This window comes from Corvus moneduloides, chromosome 2 (assembly GCF_009650955.1).
Source record: "Corvus moneduloides isolate bCorMon1 chromosome 2, bCorMon1.pri, whole genome shotgun sequence".
In the NCBI taxonomy this organism is placed as follows: Eukaryota; Metazoa; Chordata; class Aves; order Passeriformes; family Corvidae; genus Corvus; species Corvus moneduloides.
Genome location: NC_045477.1, coordinates 21594572 through 21619008, shown reverse-complemented (window position 1 = coordinate 21619008; position 24437 = coordinate 21594572). Strand labels below are relative to the sequence as shown.

General features: G+C 40.8%; 1 protein-coding gene across 4 annotated transcripts; it reads left to right on the top strand.

The window, feature by feature from the left end:
* Positions 1–4: 4 nt before the first annotated feature.
* Positions 5–23980, top strand: TFG (trafficking from ER to golgi regulator). Of its 4 annotated transcripts, none has more exons than XM_032098406.1 (9): positions 5–159; positions 2500–2604; positions 4235–4443; positions 11158–11241; positions 12084–12230; positions 13695–13862; positions 16573–16713; positions 20668–20757; positions 23201–23980. In XM_032098406.1, the coding sequence occupies exons 3-9, from the start codon at positions 4260–4262 to the stop codon at positions 23557–23559; spliced, it is 1173 nt and encodes a 390-aa protein (XP_031954297.1). In that variant the 5' UTR covers positions 5–159; positions 2500–2604; positions 4235–4259; the 3' UTR covers positions 23560–23980. The 4 variants fall into 4 exon arrangements, with proteins under 4 accessions (XP_031954297.1, XP_031954296.1, XP_031954299.1 ...); XM_032098405.1 differs by having other exon boundaries at positions 23198–23980; XM_032098408.1 differs by lacking the exon at positions 13695–13862.
* Positions 23981–24437: the final 457 nt, after the last annotated feature.

Here is a 24437-nt window from a genome sequence, read left to right as displayed (position 1 = left end):
CCCCGCGCGGCGGAGCGCGCAGGCGCGCGGCTCGCGCAGGCCCGGCCTCGCTCCGGCCCCTTCTCTCTGCCCTGCCACGTACGGGCGGCGGCGGCCGGGCCCGGGCTCGCGCGGGGCTGGACGGGGGGGCTGCACCGGCGGGACGGTGGAGAAGCCACAGTAAGAGAGCGGGGGCTGCTCCTAGGGGCAGCCGTCTGTGGAGGCGGCGGGAAGGAGGGGGAGAGGGGCAGCCTTGGGTTTGGGGTGAGGCGACCATCCCCTCCTCCCCTCCATCGTTCCCCGGTGCCAGGGGCGACGCGGCCCCTGGCGGAGGGGCCGGTAGACCCCTCGCGTCCCCCCGGCCGCGGCTGAGGGAGGCGGAAAGCGCCCCGCGGCCTCCTGGGCCCGGGGGAGCGGGAGATCCCGGGATCCCTCCTTCTGTACGGCCGGGTGTTCCCTGGGTCACCCAGCCGCTTTCCCTTGGGAGCCACAGGAGCTGCCGACTCCTCATTGCCAGGCGGGGAATGGCTGTGACTCCTGTTCCTGTTTCGGCCGGGCCTGCCCGTATGGGAACTGGAGAAAACCGAAAAGAGCTCTTCTCCTTTCTGCTCCCTCCCTTCACCCCCCCGCCAGCTGTCTTGGGAAAACTCATGGCTCACTCCGGAGTGGCGTTTGGGAGGCAGTCCTTGTCCGTGTTCCTGTCGGCTTCACCCTGATCCTTAACTTGAAACAGGAGTGCCTGTCCTTCCCTTGCCTAGGCAAGGCTGTTTTTCTCTGCTGTTGTGCAAAAATGGTAGTGAAATACGATGTGGTGATGGGATGCTGGTTTTAGAGGGGATCCTGAAGTGACTGGCCTAGATTGGGCAGTCCCTGTCCACATGCACCACCTAGATTAGTGCATGATGTGAATAGAAAGTGACCCGGGAGGGGAGGAAAAGTCTGTACCTGCTAAATGCATGTGCTACACCAGGAAGGTTAGAAAGATTGTCAGTGTGATTCTTATGGGAAGCAATCTTTAATCGGAAACATGGAGACATAAATGTTTTTTGGTTGGTTGATTCCCCCCCACCCCTCCCCAGGAAAGTAGACACACGTTGATTCTGTTAAAAAGCTCATTAGTGTGCATTCTGGATGTGTTCTCTGAAAAATTCTCTCAATGGAGTCATCCGTTCAGCTGTGTCACAGTGAGGGGAAAAAGCTTTAATGCTGTGTAATTCAGTAATTTGAACATTTCACATAGTTTTCTGTAACGCTTGCAAACAGCTGCAGTGTTTAGAATCTGTGTCTTTAAATCTGGACACCTTCAAGCAGAATGGAGAACAGCTGGACCAAAAAAAAGCGCGTTTAAATATTTTCCTGCTACCTTTTCATAGTCATTGATAGAGAGGAGGTTTCTCTGGGTGATGCTGGTAAGTAAGTCATTTCAGTAGCTTCTTTCCTTGCACAAAGATACGAATGATACGTTCAAGCTGTTGAAAGGCTGCAGGAGTTCAGCTATGTGTTCACCAAAATGTGTATGTTTAGGACTTAGAGATGAGGTTCATTTCTTACTACTAACAGTTTCTGAGTAGCATATATTGTAATGCTGAAGAAGCAAAACCAGTGCTCAGCTCTAATGTTTAAACAACATGAGGGGGTAGCTACGTGAACTCTTTGGTTAAACCACTCTTAGATGCATTATCTGTATCCCGTATTTGTCCAGTGCAGTGAGCTTAGCAGTGGAGCTGTAGCAGGTCTGGGGTGAAAGGGGCACTATCTTCATGCCTTACTCACTTCATAAAACATGAGTCAGGCATCAGAAAAGTAGCTTCTTGCTGTTCGCCTGGTTAGTATGTCACAACAGTCTCTTGCTGTCAGGAGCAGGCACAACCCTTTTTAAAGGGGAGCATTTCATACCCAGGATGAGGGGAGCAGCTGCCAGCATTTGAGAACCAGAGAGTGGCTTTGTGTCTTCTCTGGGGTTTGCTTGTTCTCTGCCTTCATCCTTTATGTTCCAGTTTACTTCCAGTTCGGTTGAAAGAGGAGAGCTGGGAAGCCCAGCTTTATGTGGATGAGGGGAACCTACTGTTTTTCTCTGGTTAGCAGTGAATCATCTAAAAACCAGATTATGGATGTTTGAAATCAGCTGTGCATGTGAGAGAGAAGAGCTTGCCAGTAGGGTACACCCGTGGGGTCAGAGGAAGGAGCCAGGTGTGTTCCTTACTGGACTGTTCTGTATGCTAAATCATCTCTTGGAGATTGTCCTGGAAAGGAATACATTACTGTTAGGAATTCCTACATGCTATTAGAAAATTTAGAAAAAATAATCTATTATGAAATTAGAAGTCTTGTTCAAGATCTACTTTAGATGAACTCAAATTCTATAATACTCAAAAGTGTAAATCTGATTGTTACATTATGGATAAAGCAAGGGCTTTTTAAATTGTGTATATTCACTAAAATGTTCTAAAATGAAAGATTGATGTGAATTGTGTCATTCTAGGGAAGTGTGACTGTAAATATGTTTCTTTTCTGATGCAGCTTACTGTTCTCTGGCACTGACAGTGCATGGCGGCTTGTCCTAACTCAGTCCTGAAGTGAGGTGGGAAAACTGTCCAATAATCCAGCATCACTAAAACAGACAAGGTAATGTTAAATGGATATTTTTGGCAAGGAAATGAAAGGAAACCCGTGGGTCGATATTGTTTTATTTTTTAATGCTTAAATAAAAAAAAATCCAACAACCAACCAAATTGTGCAAAACCCTATGCTTTTAAATCTAATTTAAAGTTAATCAGAATGGGTTGATGTGCCTGCAGTCAAGACTCCTATGTTGCAAAACCTGAATAATGCATTAGCGAGCATTAACAATACTATAAACTTCACTGTTTCATCACAGTATCTCAGCAGCAACGTGGCTCTGTTAATTGCAGGTCCCTTTTCCCTGCAATTAGACTGTATCCACCTACCTCCTCTTATGTGTGGTGAGGAGAGTGAGTTTTGTTCAATAATTGCTTCTATCTCTTTGGGCTAAACAAAGAGATTTGCCTGAAATCTGCTTTATATTAAGTTAATTACCAACCCCACCAGAAATTTAATTGCAATCTAAAGATAGCATCATACTGTATCATTTTAATGCAAAATATTGTCACTGAAACAGTAGATTTTAATTTATACAGGTGCATCAAGGAATGTATTAAAGGCTTTAGCTGAGTGTCTTGTTTCTGGTAGGAGAGAATTAATTTTTAGTGCAGTACTTAAAAATAGACTGACTATAGCAAAATTCATTTTTCTCATAAGGCACTGTGTTACAACATCCTTAAAGGTAAGGGAGAAATAGCTGCATATCTCTGAGAAGAGTTCTTGCACAAGAGAATGAGCAACATACTTGCCTGCGTGTGGCTTCAGAAATCTTGATTTGGATGTGGGCTGTCTACATTTTAAGATCTCCAGTAACTGTACTTCAAATGTTAAGATAAAACTGCTTCTTTAGTTGCTCCTCATTCCAGATCTATTGTTTTGACCCTGTCCAGAGCAGTGAAAATAGGAGAGCACATTTGACTAACTACCTGGATCTCTTGTTTGTGGGGTTTTTTTCCTTCTCATTCCTCTTTTGAGTAACTTCACTGTCATTTCAGATTTTTAAATGTAAAGCCTTTGTGTTTTCAAGTGAGAGATGCTTCATACAAAGTGGTAATTTTAAAATTTTCTTACGTAAAGTGATAAAGGTATAACAGAAGTATATGTTGTGTGCTGCTAGGACACAAGATGGCTTTGTTGCACTTCCTATTAAGTTGGAGCAGTTGCTCACTTCTTAAAATGCTGAGAGTAACAGACTGTTCTGACCACGTGTTGAGCCCCATGAGTAGCTAATGTGTGGTCTTCTCAACTGCTTTTAAAAGTCTGAAATCTTGATTAAAATATCTCAATCAAAATTTGAAAATTGTGTATCTTCCTGTCTGGGGAAGAACCCTCAGTTCTGATCATCCATGTGATAATGGGTGTTTAGCTCTGCACTTCTTTGTTCAAGAAAAAATACATGATTCAGCTTGATCCCCTTAGTAAAGCCACCTTACAGCCTATAATCTTTGATATATTTGTTCTGGCAGTCATTTCTTCAATGAAAAAAAAAGCCATTTGTTCTTTTTCATAACTGGGGGCATGTAAAAGTAATCGAGTCAGATGATAATGTAAAGCTGCACAACTGTCATCAGATAGACTAAAATAACTAACAGTTGAGTTTTCTGAAATGTTTTTAATGTTTTGCTCCTAACAGGTCTGCAGGCGATAAGAAATCCACCATGAATGGGCAGCTGGACTTAAGTGGGAAGCTGATCATCAAAGCTCAGCTTGGGGAAGATATTAGGAGAATCCCTATTCATAATGAAGATATCACCTATGATGAATTGGTGCTAATGATGCAAAGAGTTTTTAGAGGAAAACTTCTGAGCAATGATGAAGTCACAATAAAATATAAAGATGAAGGTAAGGTTTAATTACTGCTGTTGAAATTTAGTTGACTACTGTTGTTCCGATATGTTTTATCTATGGATAAAAACTTTGAAATTCACCTTTCAGAATTGTCCAGTGTCATGGGCAAATGCAAGTGATTTCTTGTGAAATCTTTTTAATCAGACAATATAGAAGCTGTGTCTCTTGTTAGGCTCTCTTAACAACATTTACTCAATTTTTTTCTGAAATATTTCCTCCATTTTTTCTCTCTGAAAGTACATTTTTTGCTGTTGCAGGAAGCTGATTGCAGGTTTCTCTTCTGTTCACTCATTTAACCATTTTTTTGAGTTTTCAGTGGGTTTGAAGGTGAAAAGAGAATAAACATGTATGACCTAACACAAGCTTCTTTATAAGACTGAAAACATGATTTATGTGGTACTAATTCTTGATTGTTTTCATCCATCAGTAAAGATTAGAATAATAATTTTAACTTGAAATATGTATGAAAAGTTGTCGTTTCTCCGTGGGACCATTTGAATTGCACATTGGTTGTTCCAAAGAAAATATTGATAATTAGTGTTAAAACAAACATAACCTTAAGGACTTCCACAGAATGAAAAGAGCCCTATTTGAGATGCATTGAGACAAAGTTGTGATTGGAGGGTTTTTCCTCTTAGAATATCAGTGGGGAATGGATAAATGACTTAATCTGGGACAGAGGGATGGTGTTGATAAAATGAAACTTGGAATGAAGTGATAAAATCCAAAGTCTCTTAAAGACTGTGATAATTATGCTGTTATACAGTAAAAAGTGCTACTTTACTGAAGCAGTCAGGTTCATTTTTCTTAATAGGCCTAGGAAACTTCATTGCTGTTTGTGGTACCTAAAATATCAAATAACTTTTGTTCTTGTATCTAATCAATAAAATTTCACTTTGAATGACCCTGAGACAATTTTTTTAGGTTCACGAAGCTTTTGTGATGCTGCTTATCAAAATAGATAAGCAGTGTAGGCCTAATATTTTGGGTCTTGATCTGTAGTGGAAGGGTACTCAGTGGATTTGTGGTGGTTTTGTTTTCCCTCTTACCACGTAATTTTTTTTTTTACTTTCTGGAATGAGAAAGGTGAAAGGAGATTGGATGCTTTTTCTTCAGGTTAAAGCTTCTAGTTACTTTGGGTTTTTTTGCATTCTTACCTGTTCTTCAAGTATATTCTTCTGGGGTTTTTAGTGTATATTACTGTCTCTGTTTTATTCAAAATAAGATAATGGTGTATGATGGAGACAGTAATTATGGGTTCATTCTTTGGTTGTCTTTTACAGTCTAGAGACTTCCTGCTTTTACTTTTAGCTTTCTTTGTCTCAGAATTGTATTGGGTTTGTGTGGCCAGGTTTTGGTAGTGGAGGGGCTACAGGGGAGGCCAAAGCCAGGCAGCTCCAGGACAGATACGCTGCTGGCCAAGGCTGAATCAATCAGAAATGGTGGTAATGTGTCTGTGGTAACATAGTTAAAAAGGAAAAAAAAAGTTATAGCACAGATGTAATTGTGGCCAGAGAAGAGAGGAGCAAGGATATGTGAGAGGAACAGCTCTGCAGACACCCACGTCAGTGGAGGAGGAGGGGAAGGAGGTGCTCCAGGCACCAGAGCTGAGATTCCCCTGCAGCCCATAGTGCAGTCCATGGTAAGGCAGGATGTGCCCCCGCCGCCCATGGAGATCAGTGGAAGTGCAGAGATCCACCTGCAGCCTCTGGAGGAGCCTCACACTGGAGCAGGTGGATGCCTGGGAAGAGGCTGTGACCCCATGGGAGGCCTGTGCTGGAACAGGCTCCTGGCAGGGACCTGCAGACCCATGGAGAGAGGAGCCCATACTCAAGCAGGTTTCCTGGTAGGACTTGTGACACTGGGCGGGACCCATAGTGGAGCGGGCTGTTGTTGAAGGACTGCATGCTATGGAAAAGTGACCCATGTTGGAGCAGTTCCTGAGGAACTGTTGGCAGTGGGATGCACTCACATTGGAGAAGTTCACGGAGGACTCTCCCATGGGAGGGACCCCAAGCTGGAGCAGGGGAAGGACTCCTCTGCCTAAGCAGTGGCAAAAACCATAATCTTCATTCTGTGTGCCCCTGCACCACTGGGGGAGGAAGAGATAGAGGCTGGAAAGGAAGGAGGGGTTGAAAGGTGATTTTAAGATTGTTTTATTTTTCATTAGCTTGCTCTGATTTTGTCTGGTAATAAATTCAGTTAATTTCCCCAAGCTGGAGTCTGTTTTGCCCATGACAGTAATCAATTTGTTATCTCTCCCTGCTCCTGTCTTGTATCTTGTCCTTTCACTGTATGTTCTCTGCCCAGCCACTTGTGGAAGAGAGTGATAGAATGGCCTTGGTGGATACCTGGCATCCAGCCAGAGCTCACCCCCTACACAGAATGTACTCCTATTCCACTGTGATTTCAGTGTATACTATCCTAGCTGATCATCACTACTAAAAACAAATAAATGTTAGTATCAGAGGTAGTTGCAAGTGATCAAGGAAAAGGTTAACAAGGCTTCAATTTTCTTGTCATATGAGAGCTGTGATATCGTTAACTTCATTTCAACTAAGCTAAGATTCTTTAAATCTATTTCAGTCATGAGGTGCATTGGAATGTATATATTTTAGTTGTTTCTATTTTGTTATTTATCCCCTAAGACCTGCAGGAATGCTTGTCTGGATCTGTTACAAGGAGGTATCTTAAACTGGTCTAACAATGTCCATCTGTGTCTTCTCCAAATTCATGTGCACAGTCTTTGAGCATTCAAAGAATGCTTCATCTACCGCTCCATATTCCTACATTGTATTTAGCTTATGTGGTGCTTAAAAAGAAGTCTCAGGTTGAATATTGCTTTGTGAAGTCAAGTTCTAGATTCAAGCTGGCATCTTTCAAACTCCTGAGCTAAGGAAATTGGTCTGCTAGATATGAAACAATTTTCATGTCCTATTTAATCTTCTTGAGCACGTAAAACCCAATGTCAGCAAAAAAACCCCCAACCCCAAACAAACTAATGAGAACTGTCAGTAGTGAATTTGTATGAATCAAAGAGTAAAATTGCATCTTAAGCACGCCATGTTACTGAGTTGCACATGCTAAAAGGCCCTATAGAGCCAATAACAAGAACTTCACTTTTTTTTAAGTTATGCTTGAATTTAAAACAGAGGGTGTAATGTGAGGTTGGCCTTTTTGCTCTTGTTCTTCATTACCTTAAAATAGAAGTTGGTGTCTCCGTGTCAGAGCAAATAATGGATTGTTTACTCATACTGCATGTATTCAAGCTGCTATGTTAGTCAGTAATCTCTCAGCCTTTGGGAAATTTATCGGTGAAGGAAAACTACATTTTGATGTAGTGTGGATTTTTGTTTGTGTGGGATTTTGTTTTGGTTTTGTTTTTTCAAAAATTGACTAAATGAGAAATATAAGGGTAGATAAATCTAGTAGATAATGAAGCTTAGTAGATGAGGAAACAGCTGCCAGGGCAAAGGAATGAGGCAGATTTCTAATGTCATAAAGCTTGAAATGCATCATGGTGATGCAGCATTAATGCTAAAATACCTTGCAGTCCATTCATTAGTTAAGGGTGTCACTAGTTTATAGAAAGGTAAAAAAATTATAATTGGCATAGCAGAGAATGTGATACATCAGAAATTGTAGAGAGGGAAAGCTGTGTCCCTTGTAAAAATGAGAAAGATAAGTTCTTAAAATAACAAGATTAGTAGAGAAAATAAAGGAAGGTCTGTTCTGTTTTCCAACAGAAAATAATTAACATTGTGTAATAGTGTGTCATGATAACAGGAATTAAGCTTCATTGATATTCCTTAAGATGAAAAGTTTTTTTGCTAAATCTAATATACTTAAATTATCAGCTATTTCTATGGCTTGACATGTGTCTTATGAATCCTGGCATATACTCTACTTGGATAATAACTTGGTGGCTATCAATAGGAATCACAGAACTGACGTCATGCATCTAACAAGATTCTGTACTTGGTGCTTCTCAGCCTTTTTTTTCTGCTAACAATTTAAAATAGGTAATTATTCATTATTTGAAAATGCCTTTAACCTAAAGGTTAAAGTAGGTGAGGGAGAATTGAGATGGAATGATCCCAGTTCTTTTGGATGACATTAATCCATATAAGCCATGTGTATTGATGTGCATTTTCATTTCACTGTGCAGGATAGACTGTTTAGAACATGCATCTTTGTTCAGGCAGTGAATCTGAGTGTTGACTGATATGACAGAAGAGCATCAAAGGATGGTTTGCCAATGTTGTGGATTGCTAAGGGAAGTAATTATCATTTATTGTGTTACCAGGATAATAAGGAATAGAAGGGCTTTGTGTTAAGACACCAGTGGATTTTGGTATCAGCATTTAGGAAAGGTTAGAAAAGCTGGAGGAAGCATGTGAGTTGGAGGGAACGCATACCTCATCCCATCCCCCTTTACTGCCAAAGAAAAAAAAATCTGTTTAACTTTGATTAAGTCTGATTGTCTAAGTCCCGTTATGGATCATAATGGCAAACAGGGACACTGATCTTCCTCTTCCTCACACTGGTGAGGTGGCAACAGTGAGGCTGCTTGTCTGTGCTCGCTTTTAATGTGTGCACTCCAGGACAAAGAGACTTGGAAAAGCTGCAGAGGGTCCAGCAGGGTGTGGTGAGGACAGGGAGGGGCTTTGTGCAGGTGGCCTTCAGGGAGCACGGGAGGGAGCTGGGCTTATTCACTGTGCTGAGGGGGCTGAGGGCAGAGTTCAGAGCAGCTTAGAGTAGAATGGGAGTTGCAAAGACCATTGAATGTGACCTGTTTGCAGTAGCGCCGGATGGCAGCACCCAGAAATTGCAGTTTGAGAGGCTGAGCCTGAGTTTTGGCGAGGAGGGCAGTGTGTCACTGGAGCAGGCTGCCTGGTGGGGTTTGGAGCCCTCATTTCTGGAGACTTTCCAGTCTCTAGTCAGAGAATCCATGACTGATACTGCTATCAACAGATGTCTTTTGAGATTGTGAAAGTGGAGACAGAGCATAAAAAAAAATCTTTGGAGGCAGCAGTATTTCTTTCGGGAAAACTTGAAAATTATTTTTTATGCCATCACTTCATTAGTATTTGCAACTTTATTTTGTTAGAAAGCACCTTCTTTGAAGACTGACAGGCACTGCGAGGTGTTATTAATAATACTGTACTTAAAAAAACCTTCCATTGCAGAGGTGTTACTTGTAGTCAGGTATTACAAAATGAGAATATGTAGTTCTTCAAATTCTGAGCTGTTTTTGACTTGGTATCACATATTTTATGACTGTTCATACTGAAGTATTAATTTATTTGAAAATTTTAACCATAACTTATATACAGGTTGTTTGCCTTTGTCACCAATGTGTAAGGAATTTATATACATTCAAAATTTTTAGGCAGTAATCTGTAATGGAAAACGTGTTCCTGTGTCTTGTCCAGAGAGCCTGCTTGCTACAGCGTTTTTGGAGGAACCTGGGCAGCCTGGAGTTGGCTTTGTTCCAAGCTGTGTGTCATTTGTCTAAACACTGTTGCTTTTCAAGGTGAAACATCACTAGATGGTGTTTCACCTCAGTTCGAAGTCATCAAACTGCCCTGGCAGGAAGTGTGCCTGCTATCCCTTGTGCCAGTACCCGTTTTCCTGATAATGTGCTCCCACTCTTTCCTTTGCACTGCTTAGCTTGGGTTCATTTAAGCTATTAATAACCTGTGGAATATGTTAAACACTAGAAAATCTGTCCTGCCAAAGACAATAGTCTTGTTTTAGTTGTGATTTTGTTGAGTAAGTAAAGATGTTAATGTAGCTTTTCTTGACTCAAAAATCGTGAGAGACCAGACTTAATGGGAACTTGGTATCTCTTTTGAGGTACGATTAATTAATACGATTAAAGGTGATCAGTGCTTTGTGTATGGCCCTTTGTATCTTAAAAATAAATGATTCCATCCAGTTGTAATATAGTTCCTGTGACTGATGGCAGTGCGCAAATTCATTAGGATCCTCTGACATGTGACATGGGAGAAACCCATGCCTAAGATCTGTGACTTTATGTCAAATTCCTGTTTGAGAGAAGTTTTCTTCTGACTACTTTGGCATCTTCATGTGTTCATACTTATTTGTGTGTTAAAGCTGAGAGGGATCTTTAATATTCACTTCTACACATGAACTTTGTTTTTCAGCAAGGGAATGGTGATAGTCTTGCAACTCATGTGTTCTGAATATAACCTGAGGAAGTGTTCTAGACATTTGAAATTTTCCCTTGTCAGCATCTGTGTTTTGATTTTTAAAAATTGAGTTGGGTTTGGTTTGGGCCATTTATCTGACTCCTGTCTGTTCATGAACAGCATGGTTCTGGAGGCACTCAGCAGAGGCATTTCACTTTTAACTGGTAGCATCATTCTTTCTGGTGTCGGACTTTGCAAATTCTTAGCTCTAATATTTCATCCTGTATGTAAACATAAAAGAATGATGTGCTATATGGAACATCAAAGGGCTAATTTGGAACTTTTGGAACCAGTCATGCTTCTGTCTTACCTTCTGTGCATGATTTTTTTGCACGCTGATTCTTGCACTAAAATAATAAACATTTTTTTCTAGTGACCTCACAATCAAATAGGGAAATTTGGGTTTGAGTAATGAAGGAACATTTCTGTCCTAATGTAAAGTTCAGTAGTCACAGGCTATGATTTTAATGTAACTTTTTCTTATTCTTTTCAGATGGAGATCTTATAACAATTTTTGATAGCTCAGATCTCTCATTTGCAATTCAATGCAGTAGGATACTTAAACTGACATTGTTTGGTAAGTATAGAAGACTGTATTTTTCAATTTCTTCTAAATAATATTTATTAAGATTCAGGCAGTAGGCTTCACTGGAAGGTACAAAAAACTTTAAATTTGTCAGCTTATAAGGTGAAGAAAAGGCAATCGGTACATTAGAACTGCTGAATTAATACATGATATCTGGTTTCTCGTGATGTTTTTCATGAGACTTCTGAACTTAATGGAAACTGAAACTACTGCTTTTTATAAGATTGCTCAAAGTATTTGGCATATGTACATATACATGTGATCAGTGGTTCTTTTCTTCCTTAGTGCTCTTTTCCATGTTATCTTCCACTCTCTAGCATTTGTAGGGTTTTCTTCACAGGTGCATGAGAATTTGAAGCTGACGATTATCTTACAGTGTTACTGGTACACTGCTCCAAACTAGTGTTAGTTGCTTGGAGCTGAATAGATCTTAACATTTATCCTTTAGCCTTTGTGTAAAAGTTCTGTATTTTCAAGCTGCTGTAGGTAACTTAGCATCTAGTTCCAAGGAATAGCTCCTGCCTTTAACCTGGACGCTGACCTGATTCATGAGTTGCCGCAGTGTCGCGTGTGCTGCGTTAGTTCTAAAGGGACGCTTACTGTGGACTTTGCTTTGGTACTGGAGCTTTTGCTGAACTGAGATTCTATTAAAGGAACAGTAAGCTCTAGAATGAGTTCAGTCTGTGTGGACTAAACTTTGTCACTTTAAACTTCATAAAGGATGATGATGCTACAAGCAAGTAAGAGTTTGAATTTTTTTTTGTCATCTTAAACTGAAGGTTAGAACTGGATGTTAGCTACAGTCTTAAGTTTATCTAATTGCTGTTTTGCAGTGAATGGACAACCGAGACCCCTAGAATCTAACCAGGTGAAGTACCTGCGCCGAGAGCTGATAGAACTTCGCAATAAAGTCAATCGTTTACTGGACTGTTTAGAACCACCAGCGGATCCAGGGCTTTCCACTAATCTGCCTGAGAGTGGTAGGCAGCCTGGCAAAGGGTTGTTTGCTTTGATTTGCAGAGTGGTGTGCTGTTTAACAAAATGAAACATGGATCATTCTTAATTGTTGCTTGATGGCCCAGAACTTAATTTTTAATAGCTTTAGCTATTTCAGAGACTGAACTTTCATTTGAGGTATGTGGAGTAAAGCACTGAACTAACTTAGGAATGAAACTTCAGAATCCGAGGTTTTGTTGCAATGTATGAAAACACTGTAACTAACACCTGTGAATCCCAGCAATGTCTTGAAAGGGCTTTTAGCTAAATTAATAGTTTGTTGTTGCTGAAGAGTTCTTGCTCGCAGTTGAGTAGTCCCTCTGCTTACTTTGGGCTAGCTCTGGTGCTTATCTAGTGTTGCTAAGCAAGTTTGATTCACTAAAACAGTAAGAAGTGAATTCAGCAAAAATTATATCCACTTTTTTTGCCAGGTTAGGAAATTGAATCCACACATTTTGAGCTCAGACCAGCATCAGAGCTGTCTCAGGGTAAGCAGCACAAGGGTGCAGGTAGGAGTGGGAAAGGATTTTTGGGGGAGGGCAAAATGGGAAAGAAAGTCTTATTCTCACAGTTTTGAGGTCTTGATCTCCTAGCTTAGGGCAGTTGTACTGCTGCAAACATTGTATCTCTGTTTGCTCAACTTCAGAGTTTGGGTCAGCTGGACACAGAAAATAATGACACAAAGTCATGAAGTACAGTGCTCTGAGTAAAGAGGTGAAAGAAGAACATCAGCCTGCCTTTTAAGAAATGTTGCTTTTGTATCTGCACTTTTAAATTTTACTGCTTTTGCTGCTTAAAAAAATCCCAGCCCTGTTCCTACAGTATATGCAAATTCTAATTTCAATGGAATACCATGGATTCTCGTTACAACCTATTTGGAAGGAGGTTAGAGTGATGATCTAAGAGTGTAAACAAAACTAGCCAGTCTGTATCTATCTGTACTAGTTTGTTTTTAACAGAAAATGTAGCACTAATTAGGCAAGGCAATTCTGAGCAATTCAGTTACGTGTATAGTTGCAAAGATCTCAACTTCACCTATCAGCTTAGGAAAAATTAGTGGAGAAAAGTAGAGTACAAACCAGAAACTGCAGTGATAAAACACCATAATAAGCTGGAACTATCCTGTATGTTTTTCTTATTTTGAATTCTTTGTAGTCAATTCATTTGTTTGAAGCAGGAGCTTTGTGCCTTTGAATTTCAGAACGTGTGGTATAGGATATTGATACTCCTCAGTGTTAGTGTATCTTTAAGTAACTGTGAAAGAAACCTAAGCTTTGTGATCCATCCCAGATACAGCAGTGATTCTTTGCTGTTATCCTAATGTGCCCATTTCAACAGTTAAATTTCTAAAGCCCTCAACTCTGCGGTGTTAAGGTTGCTGTAGTGCAATGTGTGTGTGCTGGTGTTTCAGTTCTGGAGAGCTGGTAACTGGGCGTTTTGCTTTGTAGATGCTGTAGATGGTAGGGATGAAAAGCCTGCTGCTGCTGACGCTAATGTTAAGCCATCCACTCAAGTTATAGCAGCGAGCATGTCTGCATTCGATCCACTAAAGAACCAGGATGAAATCAGCAAGAATGTCATGTCAGCCTTTGGCTTGACAGATGATCAGGTGTCAGGTAAGGATGTGGCTGGTGAAAAGGAAAGCTTAATCTGTTCATAATCAATGACTCCAGTTTTGATTTGTAACAAAGCATGTGTATTTTGGATATATTAAGCTGTGTTCTGTGTTCACTATTTCTTTTCAGAATTCTAAAATTTGCTGTGTTAAGGTGTTGTATCTATGTGCTAACGTTCGTATACAAAATGTTGAAATGTTGCTGTTGATTTTAGCATTGTGTTTTAGCTTGGAGTAGAAAACGGCTTCATTTTTAAAAAAATTTGAATTACTTAAAGCTATTGTGTAGACTAACTTAATTGTTATCTGCCAGTGATAGAAGAACCCATTGCTCTGCTTTAGGGTTTGATCTTGCAGTTCATGTTCTTGGCTTGTGCTTCTGCTGTTTGGGTCAGTCAGGATGTGTTATATGACCCCACCTTTTCTCTGTCTCGTGTTAGAAGTAAATAGAGTCAACTTTTGTACTATTAACAGAAAGGAATAACATACTTGTCTGACTTACATTTGTTTTTGAAGAGCTGGAGGACTGTTGGCCCTACTAGTAGAATGCTGAGCATATGAAAACTGATTATACTAAACTGAATGCCATCAGTTTGAGACAGGATAGCTGAAGCTAGAAAAGCAATGTTGAATGTGATAAGGAGTGCAATGCAGAACATAGGGAAGTGATTTTGCACAGAATCTGTGTGGGCCTGGCAAGGTTTAATGGTGCATTTAAACATGAAAATGAAACTGCTGTTAGCTAACAGGATTTGCTGTGTACTCTCAGCTTCAGAGCAAGTGAGTTTTATATAATACATGAAGTGATGATACAGATGAGCAAGCCAGTAGCATCTGGAGCTTATTTCTTCAGTGTGGCTGCCATGGCAAAAGTGTGGAGTAAAAGAATAGGTGTGGGATTGTGTCTATGCAGGATTCAAAATTGTACCCACAGAGAGTGGTTGACTTCAGTGTGAGGTACTGGTCTGTAGGCCAGGCCTATTGTGTGATCTCTTCCTCCATGGCACATTTTGGGTATTGTCACAGCATGGTTCTTTCACAAGCCTGAAAAAGGTTTGATGGTACTTGAAAACTTGCAATGGGCTCTCTGAACAAGTAAGCAATAGCAAGTGAAGCACAACTGGCAGAAAATTTGAGCTAATTTTTGAATGAGTGGTTTTGTCAGTTTCAGTTAATGTTTTGAGCAGTGGTAGTTCAATATTTGCTTCTGAGAGATTGAACTGACTTGACCATTCATTGAACGTACAAAGACCTCCACAGAGGACCATTTAAGCAGGATATAAGAAATCCCATTTCTAAAGCTGTAATCCTGCAGTTATGTATATAAATGCAAATCAAGAAGAAGGCAAATTTAATTAAGTTTCCCCTAATAAGGTTAACATGAAAACACAATTAGGGGCTTGTTGGATGCATATTTATATTGTGTAAATATAACATTCTTAAAATTGCAAATTGGCAGCAGCTGTAGTACTTGTGCTTAACTTTAAGTGTGTATTTGAAAGTAGAGTCTCATAGCATTCATACAGTTGGAAAGATCCAGGTTTAAGTTTCCATGTTTCTAACAAAATATTTTGCATTAAATTGTAGTATTTTATATTTGTTCACATGTGTGTTTCAGAACTTCTTACTAATGTAGAGAAAATTTGAATTCCCTGATTCTATGCTGTCTTTGGGTTCCAGCTGGAATATTTTCAGAATTAGCAGAGCAGTCAATTGCTTTTGGACTGAAGCCTGCCATATCATGTCTGGGAGTGTGATTTTAACACCTCTTTGGCGGTTTTCTGTTCACATGCCATTTGACTATCAGTAAAACACTTTGTGGCCTGGTCCATGTGGTTCACTAATCCATTTGGATACTTCCATGCATCTGATGCCTTTTCCTGGTCTTAAAATCAAGAGTCATACACGGTTAGAAGGGAAAAAGGGATTTTACCTTGGTATTTATTTTAAGGATCCTTGGGTGCATTATATCCAGGTCAAATGCACTGAAATGCACCCTGCAAAAATGCACACCCACAATAGATCTGGTATAACATTATAGGTTTTACTAGTTAGCATATCTATCAAAGATTCCCCAGTGAGAGGCTCAAGTGAGCCCCCCTCCCCAAGGAGCCTTCTCCTGGATGGTTCTATCTCAGTTTACAGAATGTGTTCTGGAGAGGACCTTGGGGTCTGGGGCACACTGATCCCTAACTATGAAGCTTCTAAAATGTTTAGTCTCTCAGCTTGACAAACAAGTTCAAGAATGTAGGGAAAAAGCACTAAGAATACAGAAGTTGTAAAAAAGGTATAAAAGGGATATAAAAGAAAAGGCAAAAAATCTTCATGGCATCACAACCTTTCACCTTTTCTCCAGATTAGAAAAAATAGGTAAGTGCATGTTGTGTCCAAACGTGGCAGCTCTTGGTGTGTGTGTGTACAAGGTTAACTCTTGAAGCTGTTGAAAAAGTATGCTATCATGAAGGGTTTTAACTCACAAATGAGTTAAGTTCCTCAAAAGAATGAAATCTGAGTGATCTAGAGACAGGTGGAAAATTCCCCCCCTCAAATATTTTTAAGATGTGTAAATATACACTTAGTTTTAGCTTGGGCGTGACACACAGATGTAAATCTGATGTGGAAAAAACGTTAAAAATATTTGCAAAAATTCTTATATGAGAATTTTTTATTTCACATCTGTTCATCTCACGTACTTGTTCTTGCTCCTCTAGGACCACCCAGTGCCCCTGCAGAAGAGCGATCAGGAACGCCGGACAGCATAGCTTCCTCCTCTTCTGCAGCCCATCCCCCTGGGGTTCAGGCACAGCAGCCGCCCTACCCCAGCACACAGCCACAGACGGGGCAGGTGGAAGGTAAGCACCGTGCTTTTCTATTGTCCGAGATGTGAAGGATGGTGTCTGATTCTGCCTTCAATTAGCAGACCTAAAAGTGGATACCAAACTGCAAATCGATGTATGCCCCTAGGCAGAACAGCTTTTGTCCTCGCTGCCCGTGCTGTTCAGTACAGAAACAGCAGGTGGAGCAGTGGCTCTGTTTGAAAGGGCAGGCGGTGTAACATGAGAGAATTTTCATGGTACTGTTTTCTGCTTGCATCTGTGCTTATGTCATACACTGTGTGTTGTGTCGAGCTTTCACTCAACTAACAGTTTGTGGACTTGTCTACTATGTATTAAAAGTGTTGTTTACTCATCATTTCTATCTGACAGACTGGAGCCATTTTTTCGTTGCTTCCTTTTTGTGTATGGCTCTGTGCTGGTCAAGTTAAACCTTGTAACATCTTAAATGCATGGAGTTCCTTATAACTCCTGAGAGCCCCACCTGGCTGTCCTTTAAAGTTTAAGGTCTTAACTCTGCTATTCAGATTTGTTTGCACTATGCCCTTTAACATGCTATGCAACTTCTCAAAATTAACCTATTTTGAGGTTTCCTACATCTGGGCATCATTTTTTTCTGTTCCTATTTTCTAAGTGCACTGAGCATTTTGACCTGCACACTTCTGGATTAAACTGTCTGTGAAATAACCTGCTTTGCTACTTCTTCCTCCGTATGAAGAATAATATAAAGTTGTTTCTGTGCTGGTGTAGGCACAAGTGAGAGCCCCCTGATGCTTGCTTTAATGATGTAATGCTCAACACGTGTGAGATGGTGGTCACAGTATCCATAGTCACTTGGATTGTCTTGCCTGAAGGGAATAAGTAATATTTTGATCAAGCAGAGTATTTGAACAGCTAGTAGTTATGTATATTTAAAGAGGTATGAATACTGTTGGTTGCAGTGGAGGTTACTTCTTTTGCAGCTTTCAGCCTTTTTTTGCTTATTAGTCAAGTGTTATAGCAAGAGACATTTTTGTCTTTAAATAGCTTAGAGTGGTTTGGCATTTATGTATAAAAGTTACTTTTGCAAAAAAGGGCTCCAGGTTCTTCTGTTGGCAGCCAGAAAATTTAATGTTCAGAAACCATATTCTCAGCTACTGAATTTGCATTTTGAGTTTGTTTTTTTTAGTTTCGTTTAATACAGTAAGGTAAGAAGTTTTAAGTGTTGCTGTTAAACTAGAACTGAAACAAAGAAATGAAACACTTAAAAGCACTAGCAGCACTAGCTTGGAATCCTGTATGGCTGCTAACACCAGGGAAGGGGAAAAGTATTTGTTTCAATAAAACTCATCTTACTTGGGGAAGAAGTTATCTAGGCTCATGTATCAGAGTAGATGTAGTGATTTTTCTGAACTTGGATCAAGGAAAGTATAGTGCAACACTAATAATTATAAAGGGTTTGATCTTTAGTTTTATATAGTTTTTATTATTGCTACTGCAATATTTTAAGTATTGATTATATTTTCTTCACTCCATGGTTTAGTCTTTGGGGAAGAGATCAGAGATCAGTTCATTAGAAATATGAGGAGGATTGCTTTTGCTGTGCCTTGTATGCATATGATAAACATCAGCGTCTTACCAAAGCTGGGTAAAGTAGTTGCAATTACCAACTTTATTCCACAGTGTTCAAAGACTTTCCTTTGAAACATGGAGTAGTTTTCCATACTTCACAGAGGTTTGATAGCACCTCAGTCCAGTCGTAATTGGGGGCTTGTGCTGTCCCCATAGAGCCATAACTCAGCCAGAACTTTGGATAAGTTTTGATTGTTAGGTTTTCAAGAGGATGAACTCACATATATGGCACTGCTGGTGAAGAGCAGGTTCTGTTAGAAACTAGTTTTGAAACTAGTTTGAAATTATTAGTTCACTTCTTAAAAAAACCCAAAACACCCCAAGCTCTGCTTCCCCCACACACTTTCCCAGTATTTTGAAGATACAAGTAAACTGGTGATGCCAGTCATGTGTCAGTCATTCTGGTTATATCAGGGATTATTTTTTAATGGCATTCTCTGCCAGTAAATGCTGTGATGATTATGATTGGTTATTAGGTTGTTGTTACATGTGAATACCAACTCAACTCACTTCTGTGTGCTGATACTACTGAAGGGCTGCCTCCCTTGAGAAGTTTTCAGTATTCACTAATTTGAATTAAATCAATCCAGCAAAGATATTCTAATACAGTGCTGTGTTTTGTGGCCGGTGCTTTTCTACCACTAAATTCAGTCCTGAACACAGAGAAGAACCAATTATGTAATACTGCTTTTTTAGTCCTTACTGAAATACATGTAAAATCTCATTCCCATAAGCACTTCATGATCTTCTAGGGAAGAGAATGTTGTGTGAATATATGTAAATGGTCTTTATTCTGAATCAGACTAAAAGTCTTTTTCAGTGCACAGGAACAATGGTAAATGCTGGCAGATCCTTCACTGCAATAAGCACTGCTAAGTACAAAACCAGACACTGATGCTGTAGGTCATCTAGTTTTCAGAATAAAAATCCAGGGAGAGAGAAGACTCTGTATCTGAGGACCCATAGGATCCCTGCCTGTATTCATGGCTGTAAATTTAAAATGTTTTCTTGAATGGCACTGGAACACCTCTCTGTTCCTCAGTAATGCCTCAGCCTTGGAGAAGACAGCAAGCCTTCTCAGAAACCTTTGGTAAAACTCCATGCTGTTCCTTTGCTATCCCTTTACCTGGGATTTCCAGCAGGTGCCAGTGTGGTCTCTCTGTTAGCCTGCAGGGAATTATCCCAGGACGGGCAGCCTGCTGGTTATTCTCCCAGAACTTCCCCGTGTCAAATGAGTTTAAGAAAGAGAAAACACGCTTTCTGAGTTTCTAATTCTTAAACATCAAGCTAACAGGCTTAAATTCTCTTCCAGCCTTGTGTTCAGCACTCTCATCATCCCACAATAATTGCGCACCAAATAATAGTTTAAGTGACTGCATCATTATGAAGTATTCAGAACACCTTAGTGTGCATGTAAAATACCGTTCCTTTCAGCTACAAATAATGCAGATAAAGAAGAAATAAGGAGTTTAAATCAGTGTGGACAGGGGTCTGTCTGGGAGGACTCGGAGTAGAGTTGAGTTGCTTTTGTCTCGGTGTGGCTCCAAAGACAGAGTTTACAGTCTATTTATACAGTCTGCTGGTCTTTGCAGAATGAATAATAATACAGTAACACTTCATAATAGTAAAGTTTCCATGTCTGCTTCAGTTCAGCTAAGCTTTAGTTTTGGCAGATAATTGATTTTGTTCTTTGACTGTGACTTACTAGATTGAAAAACAGCAGAAGCATAAAGCCTCAACAGGACCCATAGGTTGTCTAAACAAATATTCTGCCTCTTCTGGCCAAGAAATTGAAAACAGTGAATGTAGGAAAAATAAGCATTGACTTGGACTACCCAAGCTTAAGAATGTATGGTTTTATTTTTGCTTCGGGTGTATACCCCTGGGTCTCTTAAGAAGACTTGGCGATGCTAAAAGATGGATGACTTATCTGGAAAATGTGGTAAGCATAAATAATGTACCACTCTGCTTACAGTACTTGGTTGCAGAAATGGTCTTAAAAACCTAATCTAAACAGACAATCTGAGGACATGTTTAACTTCTGAAGTACTTTAATTTACAGTGTAAGTTCTGGAGCAGTAATGGAGATGTTTAAAGATTCCTGGTCTGTTACCAACAAGAGTAGTGCTAACTAAGGTGCATAGCTTCTGGCAGCCTCTGAAAATGTGCAATAGTAAGCCTCGCATACCAAATTAGAACTCTTTAGATAAACATTATTTAGTCAGAACAACATGTTTCAGCAACTAAAATCTGTACTTCGGTGTCATTGGGTTTGTTTCTGTGATGTTGAACTGTCAGGGTATTGTTTGCTGTAATGCACCAGGGTACTGGGCTTCAATGAAATGCGTTTTTAATCCCTAGGTCAGATGTATCAGCAGTACCAGCAGCCTGGTTACCCTGCTCAGCAGCCGCAGGCTCAGCCCCAGCAGCAGTACGGCGTGCAGTACCCAGGTAAGCAGCTCTGCAACAGCAGCTCAGCTGTAGGACCTCTCCTGCAGCACCCGGCCCTGTCAGCAGTTCCTGACCCTGTGGGGCAGGTCAGGGTGCTGGGCTGCCCAGGTTCCTTATGGGAAGTGGCACAATTCAGAAATTGCCAGGAAGAGAACACTGTAGCTGTTTACATTGTTGATACGTAGTCAGAGTTCTGCTGTCTCAGTCCTACTTGATTGAAGGTAGACTTCATTACTAATCAGCAGAACGCCTTGTTAGAAAGGCAGGCAAAATGAATCACCTGAAGGATGCGCAGCCTTCAGGATTATCTTCTGCAATCATGGGATTCTAGCAAGCAAGTGAAACATCCCAATTTAGCTTCCTTAAATATTGAAGGTGTCTAAAGATGGCCCCTATTTCTTGCATCTAGAATGATCTCCATGTGCAAAATTTAGTGGTGTAAACACGGTAGTTGTCATTCAGTAAATCCTTGGCTACTACAAATATTGTAAATCCCAGAGAAACTTTCAAGTGATAGGTTTTTTTTTAGTTTTTGATTTTGCTGATACCTTAAGGTGACAGTAGACTTTTAGCAGAAGAATATTTTAGTGCACTCGTGGTTTATGTGCAGTGAAATATGAAAAGCTGGCTTTGGTGTATACCAAAAATAAACTTGACCTCAGAACTTTTCAGTTACTTCCTTTAGAAGTAGCTGGCATCTAGGAATGCTTAGTATATGCTAGGAATGATAAATCCCGATGAGGTTTAGGGATGAACCTGTAAGAGTAGATTCTGTAACAAATTGCATTTTGCTTTAATACTTTTAGAAAATGATACAAAGCACTTATCATTCCTTGTTTTAAAAAATCTTCCTTAAACTAAACAAAAGACTCCCATTAAGTGACTCAGAGCCAGTGTGACCTTTTCTTGGTGCACAGTAGGAGTTGATCAATTTTTATATAGATGAGTGGATTTGCAGAGCTCACGGAGAAATTCCATGCTTAGCTTGGATAAGAACCCTAGAATACTTGGATTGAAGGTTTGTACCTCAGACCTTGTTCCTGTGCACTGTGTGAGAGCTGGTTGGTTTGAGTGTCTAAATGGTATCTTGTTCTCTGCAGATTTCTCCCCCCCACCTTTGTAATTAGAATACAGTGACAGATGTGCTGAGGTCTAATTTCAGAAGTAACAAGCCTGCTGGAAGTAGAAGGGTCTGTCTGACTCTCTAGGCTTAAAAACTGGGTGGGCAAACAAAGGAATTCCAACTTGCTTTCTAGTCATATCCTACCATTATCTCATCCATCATTTTACTGATGTTCCTGTGAAAGCTGCAGTGCAATGTGAGTTTTGCGTTCCAGTCAACATCATTGTCAAGTATGAATGAAACGCCACCAAAAACTTATTGAGGCACCTCTGTGTCTCATAACTTATTTCACAATTAACCTAATCTTCAGAAACAGGGTGTTTTTTTGAGGACCTATTGACAGCAGCCTTTGAAGATGTTGAGTCATAGGATCTTTTTGTTTGTGTTGCTTTAGTTCCCATGAGTATTGTCTCCTTTTAAACCCATGTCTCCCCAAGAGCAGGATCCCTTCCCACTCTTGTAGATCTACTAGGCAACAGTGGCTATTTATACCTGGTTGTAAAAATGGACCCTTCAGTGGTTTGTCTCATGAGTAAATTTTGATGCCAGTTTCAAGGTGAGTTTACTCCAGTGCATTCTTACCCTTACTCTTTCCGTTGAGGGCTGTGCACTTTTAATAATTTGTGTGTCTGGTGTTTAATGCTGACAGGATTCCAGTCACTGGAGAGGTTTCATTGCAAGTAGCTGCAGGTGTGTTTCATTATGGATAAAAGTAGCTATTTCTTCATGAAAGGACTTTGTTCTATTTTAAAATTTTTGAGAAGAGAAATTCCCTTTGGAAGCTGGTTTTAGACAGAAAAATCAAATTTGCGACATGTGTAAATGGAAGTTTTGTGCTAAAGTATTCTGTTCTACACACCCTTTTCATATTTAACTCTAAGGAACTGAAAACACCTATGATTTATCCAAAGGTATGACTTATATTAAACCCTGAGAGTATTTTCATGACAGTTTAATTTGGAGGTTTTATTTGGGAAAAGGGTTGAATTTCGCCTCATTTGCCAATGAAGACTTTATTTTTTGTGTGATATTAAGGAAAAGACTCCTTGTCTTTTTTCTTCATTTCTTGTCAGTCACAGGAAAACTGTTTTATAGTAACTGTTGTCAGTGTGCTGTGCTGCCACGGTGTGCACCAAAACCTCGGCCGTGCGCTTATGTGAAGGGCAGGAAAACTCGCAGCTCACGCTTGGTTTGCCTTTTCTGTGCTTCCTGCATCGTTTTGCGTTTGTCACTGTGAACATGAAAACAAAAAGTCTTTCTGCAGGCACCCACGGTTCTTTAGTGTCTCTCACCCCACCTTGCTCTCTGCCTTTCCAGCAGGCTACAGCCAGCAGCAGCCCCCGTCACAGCAAGCCCAGCAGTTCCCGGCCTACAGCCAGGCGCCTGCCCCGGCCCCGGCCGCCACCTTCCCGGGGCAGGCGCAGCAGCTGCCGGCGCAGCAGCCGCCGCAGTACCCGGCGGGCAGCTTCCCCCCGCAGCCCTACACCACGCAGGCCTCCCAGCCCGCCGCCTACAGCGGCTCCCAGGCGGCGCCGGGCACCTTCCAGCCGCGGCCCGGCTTCACGCCCCCGCCCGGCAGCACCATGACCCCGCCGCCCAGCGGGCCCAACCCCTACGCCCGCAGCCGTCCGCCCTTCGGGCCTCAGGGCTACACCCAGCCCGGGCCCGGCTACCGCTAAGCAGCTGCCCCGAAGACGGCGACTGACACGTGCGATTCCATCCCGACAGACTCCAGGATTTTTAATTGAGATCCAAAACCGTAATGAGGCAAAACTATAGCTGTTAATTAAATTCTGCTGGGGGGAGGGAAATGACCAAATCTTTCCTGCTTTAAATTGTATTCGCTTCCTAGTTTAATTTGGGGCTGGGTGGTTTTTGGAAAACACTACTTAAATGTCTGTAAAGTGATTGACATTCTAGCTTGCCTTGTCTGAAGGATACGAAGATACTAGTTGGAAGTTTAGCCCACTTATCAGGCTTGTTTTTACTAATACCATGATGTACTAAATTAGATTCATTCTGGAGGTCAAACTAGATATGATGTATTATAAATTGTAATGTTCACATGGAAAATCTAATAAAAACCCTGAATCTATTAAATGCCTGATCTTGATTTTAGAAGTTAGGCAATATTGAGCACGACAACTGTGCTAAGACCAGTGTGCATGCTGGGTGTAAAGAGCAGCGGTGCTGGGGTTGGGAGATGTCTGAGTGTGTAAATGGAGAAGTGCTGTGACTGCAGATGGCTTTCACAGAGGTTTCACAGCAGGAGCTGGTTTTGTGCTGTCTGGTGTCATTAATTGTCAAGTGACCCTTTTACCAAATGGTTAGAAACGAATCTGTAAAATCTTAAAGCCTCTTAACCAATTTTGCTTTAACAAGGTGTGGGGGAGAATTCATTTATTACTTGAAAATTTAAACCAAATATGTATCTTTAAAAAAGAGCTCTTAGAAAACCCTCAACTTTCCACAGGTTCTTTGCCACCCAGAAGAACCTGGGAGTGCAATCCTAGTGACTCAATTTTGAGCCAAGAAAAAGCAGAGCGAGGGCTATAGT

Bases quoted from the DNA above. Each gene is read 5' to 3' on its own strand.
- TFG (XM_032098405.1), top strand. From the start codon at position 4,260: ATGAATGGGCAGCTGGACTTAAGTGGGAAGCTGATCATCAAAGCTCAG. The intron at 11,242-12,083 runs GTAAGTATAGAA...GCTGTTTTGCAG, and splicing joins ACTTAAACTGACATTGTTTG to TGAATGGACAACCGAGACCC. The intron at 20,758-23,197 runs GTAAGCAGCTCT...CTGCCTTTCCAG, and splicing joins GTACGGCGTGCAGTACCCAG to CAGGCTACAGCCAGCAGCAG.